General features: G+C 46.5%; 1 protein-coding gene across 1 annotated transcript in view; it reads right to left on the reverse strand.

Annotated features, from left to right (window-relative positions):
* LOC149450476 (cell surface glycoprotein CD200 receptor 1-like) overlaps nt 1-17,642 on the reverse strand; it is a 54,821-nt gene that overhangs the window by 12,191 nt on the left and 24,988 nt on the right. The window contains exons 2-4 of the mRNA XM_089691925.1: nt 16,230-16,532; nt 10,186-10,449; nt 8,365-8,458 (exon numbers count right to left, since the gene is read on the reverse strand). Coding sequence (XP_089548051.1) covers nt 8,365-8,458; nt 10,186-10,449; nt 16,230-16,532 — 661 coding nt within the window. The remainder of the gene's footprint in view (nt 1-8,364; nt 8,459-10,185; nt 10,450-16,229; nt 16,533-17,642) is intronic.

Consider the following 17,642-nt stretch of genomic DNA (forward strand, 5'->3'; position numbering starts at 1 on the left):
TTTCCCATGGTCTTTCTGACACACTGAAGGACGAGATTGCAGCTAAGGAACTGCCTATGGTGTTGGAGGAGCTCATCTCTTTCCTGATCCTGATTGACACCAGGCTCAGGGAGAGGCCTTCACTCAAGGAACGCCTGCGGAGGCCTTCCAATCGACTGGCACCTGCGTTTTCTGTCCCACCCGTTCCTCCCTCTCCTCCCACACCTCCTGGGGATGGATTGTCTGGTGGTGAGCCCATGCAGCTGGGGTTTGCTCGCCTTTCCGAGGGGGAGCGGGCCGCTCGGCGTCGGGAGGGTCGCTGCCTGTACTGTGGTCTTGGTGGGCACTTTCGGCAGTCCTGTCCGGTCCGTCCGGTCACGCTCGCACCTGAGATCCTGTCGGGGACAGATCTTGGGTGGAGTCTCCTCGTCCCCGGCGTTCCGCAGAGATAAGCCACTGATCACCGTTGTCCTCTCTTGGGCGGAGGGCTCGGTGACGGCCCAGGCATTGGTAGATTCTGGGGCCAGCGGGTTGTTTATGGACAGCTCGTTTGCTGCCCAGCACTCCATTCCCCTGCAGGCTCGAGTTACCCCATTGGTTCTCGAGGCGATAGATGGCAGGCCCCTGCAACCACCGCAGGTTACCCACGAGACTGTGCCAGTGGAAGTAGCTATTGGGGCTGTTCACAGGGAGTTGGCCTGTTTCCAGGTGATTTCTTCTCCGCACTATTCGGTGGTTTTGGGGTATCCCTGGCTCCAGATGCACAATCCAACCTTAAATTGGCAAACAGCCGAGATTCTCTCGTGGTCTCCACAGTGTGGGGCCGGGTGCATCCGTGGGCCGGTTAAGGTGTTGTGTGCCTCCTCGGACTCTGCGTTGCCCTCTGATTATGGGGAGTACCAGGACGTGTTTGATAAGGTATGCGCTGGTGCCTTACCTGCTCATCGTCCTTACGACTGCGCCATATCCTTGCAACCCGGTGCCACTCCTCCGCGTGGCAGGGTGTATCCTCTCTCGGTTGCGGAGAATGAGGCCATGGAGGAGTACGTTGCGGATGCGCTTTCCCGGGGGCACATTCGTAAGTCTACTTCCCCAGCAGGAGCGGGTTTTTTCTTTGTAAAGAAGAAGGGTGGTGAATTGAGGCCTTGCATCGATTATAGGGGTCTTAATCGAATCACCACTAAGAATGCCTACCCGATTCCCTTGATTACTGAGTTGTTCGACCGCCTTAAGGGGGCAACAGTCTTTACCAAACTTGACCTTAGGGCGGCGTACAACCTCGTACAGATCAAACAGGGGGATGAGTGGAAGACCGCGTTTAACACCAGAACCGGTCACTACGAATACCTGGTGATGCCCTTCGGGTTGTGTAACGCGCCCGCAGTTTTTCAGGAATTCATAAATGATGTCCTTCGTGACTTGTTGCAGCAGTGCGTGGTAGTTTACTTGGATGACATCCTGGTTTACTCTGCCTCCATGGAGTCCCATATCCAGGATGTCAAGCAGGTGCTGCAACGATTACGTGAGAACGAACTTTTTTGTAAACTTGAGAAGTGCGAATTCCATCGATCCCAAGTTGCCTTTTTAGGCTACATCATTTCTGCGGAGGGATTCTCCATGGACCCTCAGAAGGTTTCGGCGGTTCTGCAGTGGCCTCGTCCCAATGGTCTTTGGCCCATTCAGCGCTTTTTGGGTTTTGCCAACTACTATCGGAAGTTCATCCGGAACTTCTCCATGCTGGCAAAGCCTCTCTCAGACCTAACCAAGAAGGGCAGTGATCCTCACGAGTGGCCACCCGAGGCCATCGTAGCGTTCGAGGCTCTGAAATCCGCCTTCGCGTCGGCTCCGATACTGTCTCATCCCAATCCTGGATTGCCCTTCGTCCTTGAGGTTGATGCATCCGAGACGGGAGTAGGCGCTCTCCTGTCTCAACGTCGGTCGCCCGATGGACCCCTACTTCCCTGTGGGTTCTACTCCAGGAAGCTTTCCTCTGCAGAGTGCAACTACCAGATTGGAGATAGGGAGTTGTTGGCAATCATTCTGGCTCTCAAGGAATGGAGGCACCTGCTCGAGGGCTCCGCGATTCCAGTCCTCATTCTTACCGATCATATCTTTCGGAGGCCAAAAGATTGACACCCCGCCAGGCCAGATGGGCTCTGTTCTTGTCACGCTTCAACTATGTGGTTTCATATTTGCCTGGTTCCAAGAATGTCAGGGCTGATGCGTTATCACGGCAATACTCTGAGTTGTCCAGGGAAGACTCTGAGCCAATCTCAGTTATTCCTCCAGATCAGATCCTGGCTGCCATTCGCACCAGTCTGACCTCTCCTCTTGGGGAGCAGATTTTGGCAGCTCAATCTGATGCTCCCCCCGGGAAGCCGGAGGGTAGATGTTTTGTACCCGAGGGATTGCGCACCCACCTGCTGCATACCTACCATAACGCCAAAACTGCCGGGCATCCGGGGAAGGACCAGCTGTGTTGGGTCGTCTCTCGCTTATTCTGGTGGCCAACCCTCCGTGCCGACATTGCCTCTTATGTAGCGGCATGTTCGATCTGTGCCCAGAATAAGTCTCCACGGCATCTCCCTTTGGGTCTTCTGCAACCCATTCCCAATGGGGAGCGTCCTTGGTCACACCTAGGTATGGACTTTATTGTAGACCTCCCGGTGTCTCGGGGTCATACGGTCATCCTCATGATCGTCGATCGGTTTTCCAAGATGTGCCATTGCATTCCACTCAGGAAATTACCAACAGCGCAAGAACTGGCCACGGTCTTTTCCAGGGAGATTTTTCGCCTGCATGGGTTGCCTAAGGTGATTGTCTCGGACCGCGGGAGTCAGTTCGTGTCCAGATTCTGGCGCGCCTTCTGCTCCCAGTTGGGTATTAGTCTCTCCTTTTCCTCAGCCTACCACCCGCAGTCCAATGGGGCTGCGGAGCGTTCCAATCAGGCCTTAGAACAATTCCTTCGATGTTATAGTTCAGACCATCAGGACGATTGGGCCGATCTCCTGCCTTGGGCAGAGTTTGCCAGGAACTCGGCGGTCAACTCCTCCTCCGGGATGTCGCCCTTCATGGCCAACTATGGGTTCCAACCCGCAGTATTACCTGAGAGGTTCTCACCACAGGACATTCCGGCTGTGGAGAACCATCTTGCTGCCCTGCGTTCTTCATGGGGGCAGATCCAGAGGGCCTTGAGGGACTCAGCTCAGCGCCAAAAGTTCCAGGCTGATCGCAGACGGTTGCCCGCTCCTTCATACCAGGTCGGCGATCGGGTGTGGTTGTCTACTCGCAACCTCAATTTTCGGGTGCCTACACCCAAACTAGCTCCCCGTTTTGTCGGTCCTTTCCGCATTCTCCGCAAAGTGAATCCGGTGGCCTATGCCCTTGCCCTTCCGTCTGGGATGCGGATCTCCAATATCTTTCATGTATCACTGTTGAAACCTCTGATCTGCAATCGCTTCACTACCTCTCTGCCTCGGCCCCGTCCTGTCCGGGTTGACGGTCATGAGGAGTATGAGGTGAGCCGGATCCTGGACTCTCGATTGGTGCGCGGTCGATTACAGTTCCTGGTTCATTGGCGCGGTTATGGTCCTGAGGAGCGTTCCTGGGATCCTTCTGCGGATGTCCATGCTCCTGCCCTCCTCCGCGCTTTTCATACCCGCTTTCCTCAGAAACCTTTTGTTGATCCGCGGAGGAGGAGGGGCCCTTGAGGAGGAGGTACTGTCAAGGTCCTACCTTTTCCCTGAGGTTATGTTACTCCATGTGCTGGCGTCCATCTTGGATTCTGCTGTGAATGATGGGAGTCCTTTTTATGCCTTCAGGTCTGTGAGGTCCACCCCCCAGAGGGGCGTGGCTGATGACATATAAGCCTGTGGCCCGCACATGCTCTTTGCACTTGTGTCTTGTGTCTTTGTGTTACTATTACTCTGTTCTGACTCTCGTGACTCTCCTGGTATTCTGATTCGGCTTGTGACTTGACTATTCTTTGTATTCTCCTTTGATCTGACCCTCTGTTGCTGAACCCGGCTTGTGACCTGTGATTCTCGTCTGTACTGTACTGTTTTGTCCTGTTGTTGTTGACCCCGGCTTGTCTGACTACTCTTTTGTTTCTTCCACCAGCTACACGCCATTGGTGGCGGCCATTACCGCAGCTGAGGTGTCTCGGGGGCCGCGACCAGGTTCCTGGCTGCGTCAAGTCCATCCCCACCATCAGGGGCCCTGGTGAAGGGCAGCCTGGGACTTAGACTCCGCGCCCTGAGGGACTTCAGTCTGTGGGTGGTTGTCGTCAGCCAGTGCGTTACATTGTTAGGCCTGCCTGTCCTGAGGTTTTCTTCTGATGACTCTTCCAAGAAGATCATATTTGTACAAGTATCTCTTTATAGTGGAATAGTGTACCACAACTCCAGTGTCTGCCAGATATTTCTGGAGGGATCATGCAGTCAAACGTGGGTTTTGAATTGTTTTTCTCACAATCCTTCAAGCTGTTCTGTCTGATATTTTTCTTGGTCTTCCAGATCTTGCTTTAACTTCCACTGTTCCTGATGACTGCCATTTCTTAATTACATTCCGAACAGAGGATATTGACATCTGAAAACGCTTTGCTATCTTCTTATAGCCTTCTCCAGCTTTGTGAGAGACAACTATTTTCAGTTTAAGTTTTCTAGACAACTGCTTAGAAGAACCCATGGTGCTGATTGTTGGGGCAAGGTCAGATGAGTCTGGACATTTAAAACCTTTGAGATTGACATCATCTGGTCTTCCCAGACGATGATTGAGAACAATCCATGACACTTTCAGGTCTCAGCTTTGCAAAGGGGGAAGTGCATGCTATAAATTCTGCAGGGTGCCCAAACTTTTGCAGACGCCATTTTTTTGTTTTCTGTTATTTTGAAAGTGTAAATGATGGAAATAAAATCTAACTTTTGTTGACATATTATAAGAATGTCTAATCTGTAATTTGATGCCTTTTGGAGATTTTTCCATCTTTCCTTGGCTTCTTTATGCACATTAATACAAATTTTTAGCTGGGGTGCCCAAACTTTCGATCCCCACTGTAGCTATGTAAGGGGGATAGTCTTCCAACTGACCACCAATGTAAGGGGGATAGTGTTCCAGCTGGCCACCACTGTAAGGAAGACATTCCTCCTACTGATCAGCAATATAAGGGGAGCATTCTTCTCACTGACCACAACTCTAAGGGGCATTCCTCCCAATGACCATAACTGTAAGGGGCATTCTTCCCACTGATCACCAGTGTAGGGAGTATTTTTCACACTGGCCACCAATGTAAGGAGCATTCTTCCCACTGACCTCTAATAATTTTTACCAGGCCTTCCGCTACCTAAAATTGTTTTCTTGGGGGTAAAAATGTTGAGAGTGGCTGCTATATTTAAAATGAATTTAAATATTTTTACAATAGTGGTCTTTGAATACATTTCTACTGAAAACTGACTCAATAGGTATGATTTATTACAGACTCAGTGACAAGCAGCCAGGAAAATGAGAGGATATGTCACTGGCGCATCATGGACCTTTCTTTAAAGTCAGAATACCCTCATCAGGCATATGATGTCATCACATACCTGACAAATGGGTAGTGTGTGTGCCCCTGAAACAGGCTTGTCTGATGTGGGGGTTCAGTAAAAAGGGTCAGGGGGGCAGAGGATGCAAGGTTAGCAAGGCAGTGTATAGCAGTTAGTAGGGCAGTATACAGAGGTCAGCAGGGCAAGAACAGGGGGCATCAGGGCAATGTGCAGTGGGTCTGCAGGATGGTGTACAGGGGCTCAGCGGGGCAGAAGATAGGAGGCCAGCAGGGTATTGTACAAGAGTCATTAGAGCAGTGTACAGGGGTCAGTAAGGCAGAGGACAGGGGTAAGCAAAGCAGAGGACGGGCCAGCAGGATGGAGAAAAGGGATTATCAGGGCAGAGTACAGGGGTAAGTGGGGCAGATGACAGGGGTCATAAAGGCAGAAGAAAGGAGGTCATCAGGGAAAAGGACAGGGGACAGCAGGACAGAGGACTGGGTCAGCAGTCCAGTGTTCAGGGGTCAGCAGGGCAGACGATAGTGGTCAGCAGGGCAGAAGACAGGGGTAAGTGGGGGCAGATGACAGGGATCATAAAGGCAGAAGAAAGGGGGTCATCAGGGGAGAGGACAGGGGACAGCAGGGCAGGGGACAGCATGGCAGGGAACAGCAGGACAGAGGACTGGGTCAGGGCTGTGTACAGGGGTCATCAGGGCAGAGGATAATGGTAAGCAGGGCAGAAGACAGGGTCACTGTTGGCAGGAAACTCAGCAGAGCTCCTCCTCTCATCTCCGAACTGCACACAGCCTGGACACTCAGCAGATCTCCTCCCCACACAGCCCATAGCTGAGATTGGATTCCCTTACAGACCCAGTCTTGATCTGCACAGTGTGTAGCTGGCTACTACAGCTCCCATTCTGATCTGGGAATTGTACCCGTCAGAACTGCAACATAGCAACCAACTACACACTGTGCAGATTGATGCTGTGTCTTTAAAGGAATCTGATCTCAGTTATGTGCTGTGTGCGGAGGAGGAGACCTGCTTATGCTCAGTGTGCAGTGGTCATCCAGTGCCCAGGGTGAAGATGGCAAACTGCCCCTTCCCAATGTGTAAGCGCCATGTCTCAGCAGAATCCCCCCCCCCCCAAAAAAACCAGCACTAATTAGTATGTTCACTCCCTAAACATAAATTCCCTCTGCAAGCCCAAAATATTCCCCCAAAAAATTCAACCCCCCCCCCCACTCCTCCCAGAACAAATCTTTGCCCCAAATCCTGGCACCCAGCTCAAATCTCCTCAATGCCCCCCTCCTAGCACAAAATTGCCTTGCCCAAAAACACCCCTCCTAATACACATCCTTTTTCCCCTTAAATTTCCCATCCTAGCATGAATCCCCCCCCCCAAAATACCCCCCCAGAGCCCAAATCCCCCCACCCCCAGCCATCTCCTAGTACAAATCCCTCCCAATCCCCCCTCTTAGCATAAATCCTCCCAATACCCCTCCTAGCACAAATTCCCCCAATCCTCCTCCTACACAAATCCCCCCAATCCTGCCTTACAGCACATATCCTCCCTATTCCTCCTCCTCCTAGCATGAATCACCCCCAAATTCCCCTTCCCAGCACAAATACTGCTTCACCCCCCCTTCTCCACAGATCTGTTATCCCAAGCACGAATGATTATTACCCACCTGGCCCATTCCCCCACTATCCATCCTATACATCCCCCTGTGTACCCACAGCAGCCAGTGAGAGAGGGAAGCCGTCAGTGCTGAAGGGGGTGGTGGTGATGGGCAGACAGGGGGGGACACAGTACGGGAATCAGATGTGGACCGGACAGGGAGGGAGAGGTGGAAAAAAGCTTTCAATTGCTGCAGGGAGAGACACACAGGGCCCCCTGTAATCTATCCTGTAATGGTCCTCCCACCACACCGATCCCCCTCCCTGTCCTGCTTACATTTGATTCCTCCTGCTGCCTGAGCCCCTCTGTGTGCCTGGGCTTCATACAGGAGTACCAGTGGTGCCCCTTTATTTCTGGCCTTGAAGAGCACCCACAATGTGTTTTATGTGGGGAAGTTCTTAAGAATGAAAGCTTTAAAGTGGAGTTCTGTCCCCCGCCAGCTCCTACAAAGAAATTATAAAGTCATCAGCTACAAATACTGTGGCTTCTGACTTTTAATAGTAGGGCACTTACTGGTCCATGCATCCAGCGGTGTCCTCGCCCTGAGCCAATTCTTCAGTTGGCTGTTGGGTACTGGTGCCACCATCTTGGCTGCGCTTTGTGAATGGGCTGTAGTCCTCTGGGACCTTGGAAGTGGTGAGGCATGCCGAACCTTTGGCTCAGCTCGCCGTGGTGAACTGAGCCAGAAGTGGGAGCGGTTAATTACTCCCCCCTCCCCACCAAAAGGTGTTAAATGTGGCAGTGGAGCGGGGTAGGAGGCAGAAAAAAAAGAGCTTCCACTTTTGGGTGGAACTCAGCTTTAAAAAGAAACAAACTAAAAAAACATGTTTTAACATAACACACAATATGAAAGCAATTGACATAGCAATAAACTTCGAAATACAGTGTTTTGGCCATTGAATAGAAAGTCATTGGAGAAAGATTTAGCTTGTATGAAATTGTGGGCAGCTAGCTAGCATTGTACTCCCAGCTTAGGCAACATTCTGTGGTGGTTCTCATGTGTGGTCCTTGCCCCTTCCCATGGTGTATTTCAATTATAGAGCTGCATTATTTACCATGTGTGTGTTATAGGGTCATCTGTTATTTGCTAAAATTTTGGTAAGAATTAACAATTTTCTTATTTGGATCCTCAGAATGAAAAATGTAAAAATCTCTGGTCTAATATACTTTATAAATGTGCATACCTGAGTCTGGATCTTTGCCAAAGGAGGAGAATGGTGACAAGGACCACAATAATGACTACTACTGGTATTGACAGCCACCACATTTTCTTAATCCCTGGAAAGATATATTGGTATGTTTGTTAATAACAGATATAAGTTATTTGTCAAAGGAAAAAAAAGAATACACCAGGCTAGAAAAAAATAAACATACAAATACAAAAATGTGTCCCTAAGGCACTGACAATTTACAAATTGGTATTTATATTTTTAAATATTCCTCTCTCGCTGTCCACTACAACAATTTCAGCCCTCGCTGTGCCCCACAACATTGGTTTCCACTGTTCACTACAGCAACTTGGTGAGAGCTAAACGCCATGTATAAGAGCAGTATTACTGCCACTTTTATACATGGCAGCTTCCCGCTGTCAATGGTTGGAAAGGATGCCGGCGGGTGCAGGGTCTGCCAAGACGTCACTGGCCCCATTCACTTATATGACCAGGAACCCATGGCCAAAGGTACAGGGCTGGTGATCACATCCCTTACCAGATATGACCATGTCCATATTTCATAAGTGATGTCATCATATCACATATACATGTGTGGTGTAAGAGGGCAGGATGGTATATTGACGTTTTTTTCTGCTGATGTTAATAATTGTGATTGATGCAAAATTCACAATAGTTTTTTTTGGGAGGGATTAATTTTCTTGCCAAGGACTTGTCAAAAGTGTGTACTTATTTACAACTGGCTTATTTTTGGGAAAGAGTAGGGATACTAGGTACCCCTTACTCATTCATGTAGGAAGAGGCCAGATAACTGGGGGCTTCTTTTCCTAAAGGAATTCTGATAAATCCCCCCGCACCCCCATGACCACCAGGTCAGGGTTGTGGGGAAGAGGCCCTTGTCCTCATCAACATGGGCCCCACTCCCATGTTGGACGCACATGGAGGGTATGGTTCAGTCCTTTCTTGTCTTGCTAGGCTGTGTGCTCAGATTAAGGGTTTTATATGGACTGGGGGGGACCCATTTTTTTGTACACAGTTCCACCTTAACAGCTTTTTATAAACAGTGACTAGTATATCAGCCGCTATAGCCAGCTGGGTCTGTGTTTAAATTTGTTCAGCAGGTAATGGGCTTTCAGGTAGAAGTGATCACCCTTCGCCTCCCGCTGCCCACTACAACAAGTTCAGCTCAAGTGCCCGCTCAACAACTTCAGCTTTCAGCCATCACTATCCACTACAAACACTTCAGCTCCTAATGTCTATTACAGCAACTTCAGATCCCACTATCCACAGCCTCAGCTCCTGTTGTCCACTATAAGGGCTCATTTACACTTGCTTCAACTTTAACACACATGAAAGCGCCTATCAGTTCAACATGCATTTTTGATGTATTGGTGGTACTTCGATGATGCTTTGGTGATGTTTTTTGTGTGCGTTGATTTTCTATTTGTTTTAAAGTGGCCCAGAAGAACTCCAGCTCGATAGTACCCTCATTCAGCAGATCCCCAGCTCATTAGTACCCCTGTTCAGCAGATCCCCTGCTCAGTAGTACCCCCCACTCTTCTGATCCCCAGCTCAGTAGTAACCCCCAACTCTGCTAATCTCCAGCTCAGTAGTAACCCCCAGCTCTGCTGATCCTCTGGTTTGCTGATCCTCCTCTCTCTCTGATCCCCGATCACCTCCCATTATATTGCACCCATGCTGAGCACCATGTGTAATAGCTAGTTTCTTCTGCTCTGGTCCCCCAACTCTGCTGATCCTTCCCCACTCAGTCCTCTCTCTCCGGTCCCTGCTCACCTTCTGCTAGGTTGTTCCCATGTTGCACAGTCAACAACATACCTGCAGCAGGAATTGTTATATTCAGTACTATTGGATTGGAGAATGCTGGATGATGAATAGTGCACACTGCTTCAGTCTCATTGTCCTCCTTCAGGGTGTAGATGCTGGTTACTGTAGTGGTTTTGTTATCTTCAACAGAAGTTTTATTAGTGACTTCATAGAGCAATGACGAGTTCCACCATATAGTTGCAGCCGGATGCCCTCCAATAGCTTGACACTCGGCAGACCTGGAACTGGTTAGCCTTATTAATACGATTGGTGTCACTAAAAATAAAGAAAATTATATTATATCATCTTTGCATTTCGCATTAAACTCCAAACAAACCACTAAATACAGAGATGAAATACATACTATATACAGTATGGGAGCTGCTTTTCTTTCCAGAAGATTTGTATAGTTGTCCAGCTTACTCTTCCCTACTTGAATTTTCATTAGTACAGTTAAGCAATACAACCAGGCCAAATTAGTCAATGAGGCCAATGAAGGAGCACCAGATGGCATATTCTACACGTTGGCAGGGGTGGCGGTTAGTTGTGGAAGTGTATATGGAGTGTTATCAGTATAGACAACAGTCTTTCTGCCTGCATGTACTGATATCTCTTAGCAGGATATAATCTTTTCTTTTTAAAATAGCATAACCCTGCAGTTCAATAATCATCCATGAGGACTATGAGAAAATGTATACAACACATTCACCATCCTCATTCATCACATCAAGTCATAGTCACAAAGGTTTATTTTTCATTGGAAAATCCAGGTCAAATTAATGTTTACTGCACAGTGATTCCAGTATGATATAGCCATTTGGCCAACACTGGACTACTGAAGAAGTGGGTGTTGGCCATTCAATGTTTGGAACGTGCAGATTATGACATCATATTTATCTAAACTCATTCTCCATTATGCCATTGCTTGTAAACCCCATTACATTGGTATCTTCACTTTTATACCTGTTACACCCTCCTGGTTTAGCTAGGAAGAGCTACTTCCTAATGGATAGACAGGAGCTGAGTAGCAGCTCAGGTTTAATAGTCAGGAGGTCAAATTGTGGTCAGGGCTGAGAGGATCTGCAGGCCAGCCCCTCTGGAATATCACCCTGCTCTTAGGCTTTTGGAGGACGGCCTTAGAGGCAGTGGGTGGATCTGAGCAGTGGCTAGCTGTGCTCTTGAGTGGTCCTAGCCAATTGCCAACAAGAGCTTGGCAAGGGGATGGACACCCTTAACAAGTGTTGGAGCCGGCTCAGTGGCTGGAGGGGGGAGAGGAGTTGGATGGAAGAAGAAGAGAGGAAGATGTGAGGCTGAGAGGAGGCTGCAAGGAGGCCCACTGGGATAGGGCCCACCTGCAGGCCTGGAGCTGGAATGGGAGAAAGCTTGGAACTCACTGGCCCCGAGCAAGGACTACCTGTATGGCAGGGAAGGAACAGCCCAGCTGATAGGTACAGGAGAGGATCTGAGTGAGTACACCTGCACCCCCTGGGTGGATAGGAGAAGGAGCACTCTGGTGGGAAACCAGATTAGCCCCCTATTAGTGTCTGTTTATCCATTTAAAGGTACAGGAACCAGATCCCCTGCTCAGGAAAACCTTCAGATTGCTGGGTGAAGAGGAGAATTTCATATACGGTCTGGGGTGGTACATCAAGGAGATGCTGGCTGGCTCTCCAATGGAGACTGTGTTGCAGAAGAGAAGCTTGTGAATAGTTCTAGGAAGTTTGTCCTCAGTTGTCTGTTCCCTTGGGCATCCTATACCCCCTTACCATATCCCAGTTCTAAATCCCTTTAATAAACAACAAAACAAAGCTCAAGGACTGATTTCTGACTTTGAATGCAAGCTTGTGTGAAGAATGCAGATTGCCTGGCTGCGCAGGACTATAAGGCGACCCAAATCTCTTAGTAACCCCCAAGGGGGTAGTGCTACATACCATATTTATAATCATCTGTATGGCTATACATGTGGATAACATTCATATCATGGGTACACTGCATCATGATATATTTTTAAGATCACTTTATGTAATTGGGGTTGGGGGTTTGTTTTGTAAATCATTGTCTAATTATGAATATTTAGCATATTGGTCACCGTGTCACCTATATCAATGGTAAATACATGTTCTTAGCCTAAAGTATATATAGAGCCAGAACTTGCTTTTTTTTAATAAAGTCTTTATAGAGTAGTGAGAGGTTAGAACCCCTGTCACATTTCTATTGCTGTATGTGTCCCCACTAGGAAGATTAATCCTCTATATTTATGGTGATGGGAAATCCAACGTTTTACTGTTGTCACCATCCCAATGGAGACACACCTGTTCCAGTAACTACTTTCTAAAAGGGACTTAGGAGACATTTCCTGTAACATCCTGTTGTGTTCCTGGAACAGGAAGTGGATGGAAATCAGGAAAACGCAAGTCCATTTTCACATGGCGGCTGAGAAATTGAGCATGGGCCTGGAAAGGTCCAAAATGAAGAAAAGAAAATGAACAGGCAGCAGGGAATGTGTTCATGGATAGGGATGAGCTGAGTGTTTGGTCTTAACCTAAGTTCACACTGAACATTCGCTGTTTTGGGACATTCAATGGGAATTGTTCCTGCAAACTAACCATAATGCTTTGCCAAAGCCATTATTGGCCAAAGACTTGCACCTTACAGTGCTACTGATCAGGTACAAGACTATGGCCAGTGTTGGTTTAGACCTTTGTTGCAGCCACACTATAACAGACTGTTTTCCCATCACCCCTTTGTCAATGTGTTGGGTGGTCCCCCATGGGGGCAGGGTTTGCACCCACAAGCCTTAGTAAGTAGCACTCCACACTACAGTACTTTATGATGGTAACTTCTTCAGGCTGAAAGTCGCAGGACAATGCCATCTTGACTTCTCCCTCGCAGTACTCCATAACATTTTAAGAGGGCTTGCTGAACTTGTCCCACTCTTTACCAGCCTACCACTTCACAGCTTGACACCATATCTTGTATTATATGCAAGACTCCTCTCTGAAGACCCACAGGTCAGGTTCCTAGGCTAAACTCTCTCCACAGCTGGCTCCAGGATAGGGAGTGAATGACAATAAGAAAATTGGCCCCCCTCAATCATTAGGGCTGCCAAAACCTGCCACAGACACCCATCTTCTACCTGGCTGGCCACTATATATTATCAGTGTCCCAATCCAAAAGGTTGAAGGTGTTGTTGCGCAAATGTTTAATGTGTTTTAACTGGAAGGGTTATGTGGCTTTAACTCCCAAAGTTAAGGTTCTTGTGATACTCCATAGTTACACTTTCCTCTCCAATTTAGAATATATCCTCCCAGTAGGTGATACAGACAACTTCTTAGTGATATAACGTGGTTGTAAATCTTTGCATATACCCAGTGAAGTGACTGACCTCAGGTGATACACAGAAATGAAACAAATCCCCCTGCATCCATTCAGTCTGCAGAATTTTCTCAGCTCTGAAAAGCAGGGGGTGGGGAGCTTAAGTCACATCATTGAAGAGAGCTCTGAGAGCTGATTGGTGGGAAGGGACACACTTCTTCACACAGGAACAGAGCTGAGGCTGTCAATCTTCTGGAGGTCCTTCCCTGTCACCATTTTTCTCTTGGTGTCAGGAAAACTCATCAGATGTGATTCATGCTGATAGCAGAGGAATGAGGCAGTGGACAGAAATGAGGTTTAGTACACTGGATAGAAACAAGTACATATTATAGAGGGATATGTTTTGCTCGTATTTATTGTCTGAGGTTTAAAACCTCTTTAAGTATATTCTTTTACTTAAGACAATAGAAGAATTGGCAAGTTCCATTCATTTAGACAAATATATGATTCTTCATTCACGACTGGTACAGTGGTAGATTATTAGAACTTTGACTGTGCTGTTAGTTCAATACACTGTCCATAGTAGTATATCTAATAGGTGCAATAGAGAACCAGTGCTGCCCATATCTGAACTGGTAACTGTCCATAGTAGTAGCATAGTCTGAAGGACCCATTGAAAGGATGGCAGCACAAAACTAATGATCACATCACAGATCTGGTCTTCTCTAGTCAACTTCAACCCCTGACTCCCCGAGGTCAGTCCACTGCATATATATATATATATATATATATATCTCCTCCAAGAGGGAGGATGTGACATATCTGCAAGGGAAGCTCATCATGCATGACCTGACCACACACAGCATCAGCCTGAGAAATTAAAGTAACAGTAGCGCCCACTTAAAAAACATAATATAACCAAACCATACAGTAGCCTCCTGCATACAAGGGTGTTCGGCGTTTAGGGAGGGACCGCTGTCATTGCTTTTAGGGACAGGGATAATTTTCCTCCAGCCAATCATGGATCCAACATGGGTCCAGAAAGCTCCTATTGGTGAAACAGAAAAACTGTACAGGTACTAGTGTCTCAAAAACGACATTTGTCACAATCTGCTCAGGTTAGCAGGGAATCCGCTCATAGATCCCATACTGATAAGACGGGATGGTGCCCATGATTAACACCTATAGTATAGTGTTTAGAATGTTTTAAAAAATATTTGTTAAACCTTTTTGTAGTGAATATACGGCATTACATAGGATTACTTTGTAGATAGAAATGATTGAGGTTTAAAGCATTTATACTTTTTACTCTGTTAACTAATGGAAGATGAAGGGAGCTGCACATCGATAGACAGCCTGGTCACAGAATATGAGAAATCGGCTTCAGCTTCCCACATGGAAGAAAAATATATTTGGAATATATTTAAAAAATATTCTTCCCAAATATATTGACATATATTTGAAATACTACAATTCAATGTATTAAAAAATATATTTAAATATATATATATATATATATATATACACACTGTATGTTGAAATACGTTTTTATTACAAAATATATGAAAAATATTATGAAAGATACATTTTCAAATATACTGTATGTCTTTAAGAATACAAATCTACATTTTTGTAATGCATTTACACATATATGTCAAAATATATGTTAAAATTACTTTTTTATATGTAAAAAAAAATCTGAAGAATATATTTAAAAAATATATATATGTTTAAAAGTATTTTTCATATATTTTGTAATATATAAAAAAATGCATTTCAACATGCAGTATATATATATATATATATATATATATATATATATATGGGCAGCACAGTGGCTAAATGGTTACTAGGGTCGTTGGTTCAAATCCCAACTATGGCACCACCTGCCTGGAGTTTGCATGTTCTCCCTGTGCCTGCGTGGGTTTCCTCCGGGTACTCCGGTTTCCTCCCACACTCCAAAGACATGCTGGTAGGTGAATTGGCTCCTGTCTAAAATTTACCCTAGTATGTGTATGTATGAATGTGAGTTAGGGACCTTAGATTGTATGCCCCTTGAGGGTTAGGGACTGATGTGAATGTACAATATATATGTAAAGCGCTGCGTAAATCGACGGTGCTATATAAGTACCTGAAATAAATAATAAAAAAATAAATATATATATATATATTTCTTGAAATATATTGAATATAGCCAAAATTGTAGTATCTCAAATATATGTCAATATATTTGGGAATAATATTTTTAAAATATATTTCTGATATATTTCTCTTCCATATGGGTTGTCTTCTCTAAAAGCCATGCCCCTTCAACGCGTTTCACCCTTCCATGGCCCGAGTCATTGCTCTATGCCTAAGCTGGAAGCTGGCACTCAATGGCACTGGAGTCATCAGGTGGTTGCGGGTCAGCAATGTGACACATTTCAGACTCCTATGATCTTAGTCCTTGCTCTATAAATATGTTTATGGGAGGGTAAAATGCTTCAGAGGGGCATAGTTTCTAGAGGAGACAAACTGAAGCTGATTTATCATATTCAGTAACCAGGCTGATTATATTTGTGCAGCTTCCTACATCTTCTATTAGTTTTTTTTTCAGTTGGCTGGGCAAGACCTGTGTGAAGCTGGAACCCAACAGCATTGCAGTCACTGGGTGATTGCATGTCAGCGCTTTTGTTTGTTTTTATACTCCTTTATTTTATAATAAATGTAGTCTTTGTTCTTTTGATTAAAGAGACTCTTACCCAATACTTGTAATGTAATTGTGCTAGTTTTAGTTCCTTCTTCATTCACAATCTCACAGGTATAATTTCCTTCATCAGTAAGTGTGCTGTTCTTGATGGTGAGGGTCGCCATTTTTGTGCCAATGTCCTGGTGCGTGCGATTATTGCAGTCATTGAATGTCTTCTTTTCTTCTATTGCGAATGAAATATGGCAAGGTGGCTTATATAGACGATGGACCTTCCAAGTAGACATGACAAATTCATTCCCCAGCTCATTTGCGCACCTTAGAGTAGCCAGGCTTCCTGCAGAAACTACTTTGAGATCTAGAAAGGAAATACAAGTCCATAGAGTAACTTCAGCATACCAGTCCACGTATAAGCTCTTTTTTTTTAAATAAGAAAGAGGATCTATTTGATTTGTTTGTTTAAAGCGTATTTCCACTTTTGCAGCCCAATTGGGATAATACCTATTTTACATTTGTTGCATGTTCCCATTCACATAGCATACATTTTCGCCTAGCTGCTCCATTCATAAAAAGGTGGTACTACAGCTTCTATGAATGAAACACAATCTATGAATGGAGGATGGGCAGATGTTTGATAGGTCCACCTCCTCCATTCATAAATCCTGTCTCATTTATAGTAGCTGTAGTAGGGTGTCAGGGCTCCCGGTAAGACCAGAGATGCGTGAACTGACACAGGGAAACGCATTCTCAAGTATGGTGTAACAATATAATTTATTAAGGGTTATACACAAATATAAAGCACAATATAACAAAACCAAACCTCCAACTGATAACGGAATGTACACAGACAAGAGCAGTCAGGGCTGGTGAGGTGGAGTGGTCAGGCAGGCCGGGTCAGGAACCATCGGGCAGACAAGACACAAAGGAGCAGGTAGAGCGTAGTCAGACGGGCCGGGTCAGGAACAATCAGGCAGACAAGGTACCAAAGGAGCAGGCTGGAGAGTGGTCAGGAATAGCCGGGGTCAGGACAGACGGAGTTCATTCAGAGTCAGGATCAAAGCACAATCAGGAATCAGGCAGGAAGCAGACAGGATGCAGGTACAGGGGCTCATGGGAAACATACACCAAGGCACTGACTGCAGGTCTGGCCATTCCTTAAATACACCTCCTGCAATTAGCCTCAGGTGATGGCTGACTGCAGGAGTGAGCTTCTGGTGGCTGAGAGCACCCACTGGCCAGCCCTGGTACTGCAGCCCACATGGCAGATGCGTCCCACCACCATTGGCGAGTCCATTCCTGACATAGGGATTCTATGAATAGAGGAGTGGGGTGGAAAGAGCAGGCATAGTTAGGTTCTTTTGTCACCCTGTGACAGCCTCTTAGTTATGTGTGTGGGGGCGGGGGGGGGGGGGGGGTAATGGGCGGTTATGGGCAGCGGGGGTTTAAAGAAGAGACATCAGCACAAGGG

The sequence above is a fragment of the Staurois parvus genome, unplaced genomic scaffold (genome assembly GCF_062004578.1).
Source record: "Staurois parvus isolate SC_StPar_1 unplaced genomic scaffold, SC_StPar_1.0 ptg000574l, whole genome shotgun sequence".
Lineage (NCBI taxonomy): Eukaryota > Metazoa > Chordata > Amphibia > Anura > Ranidae > Staurois > Staurois parvus.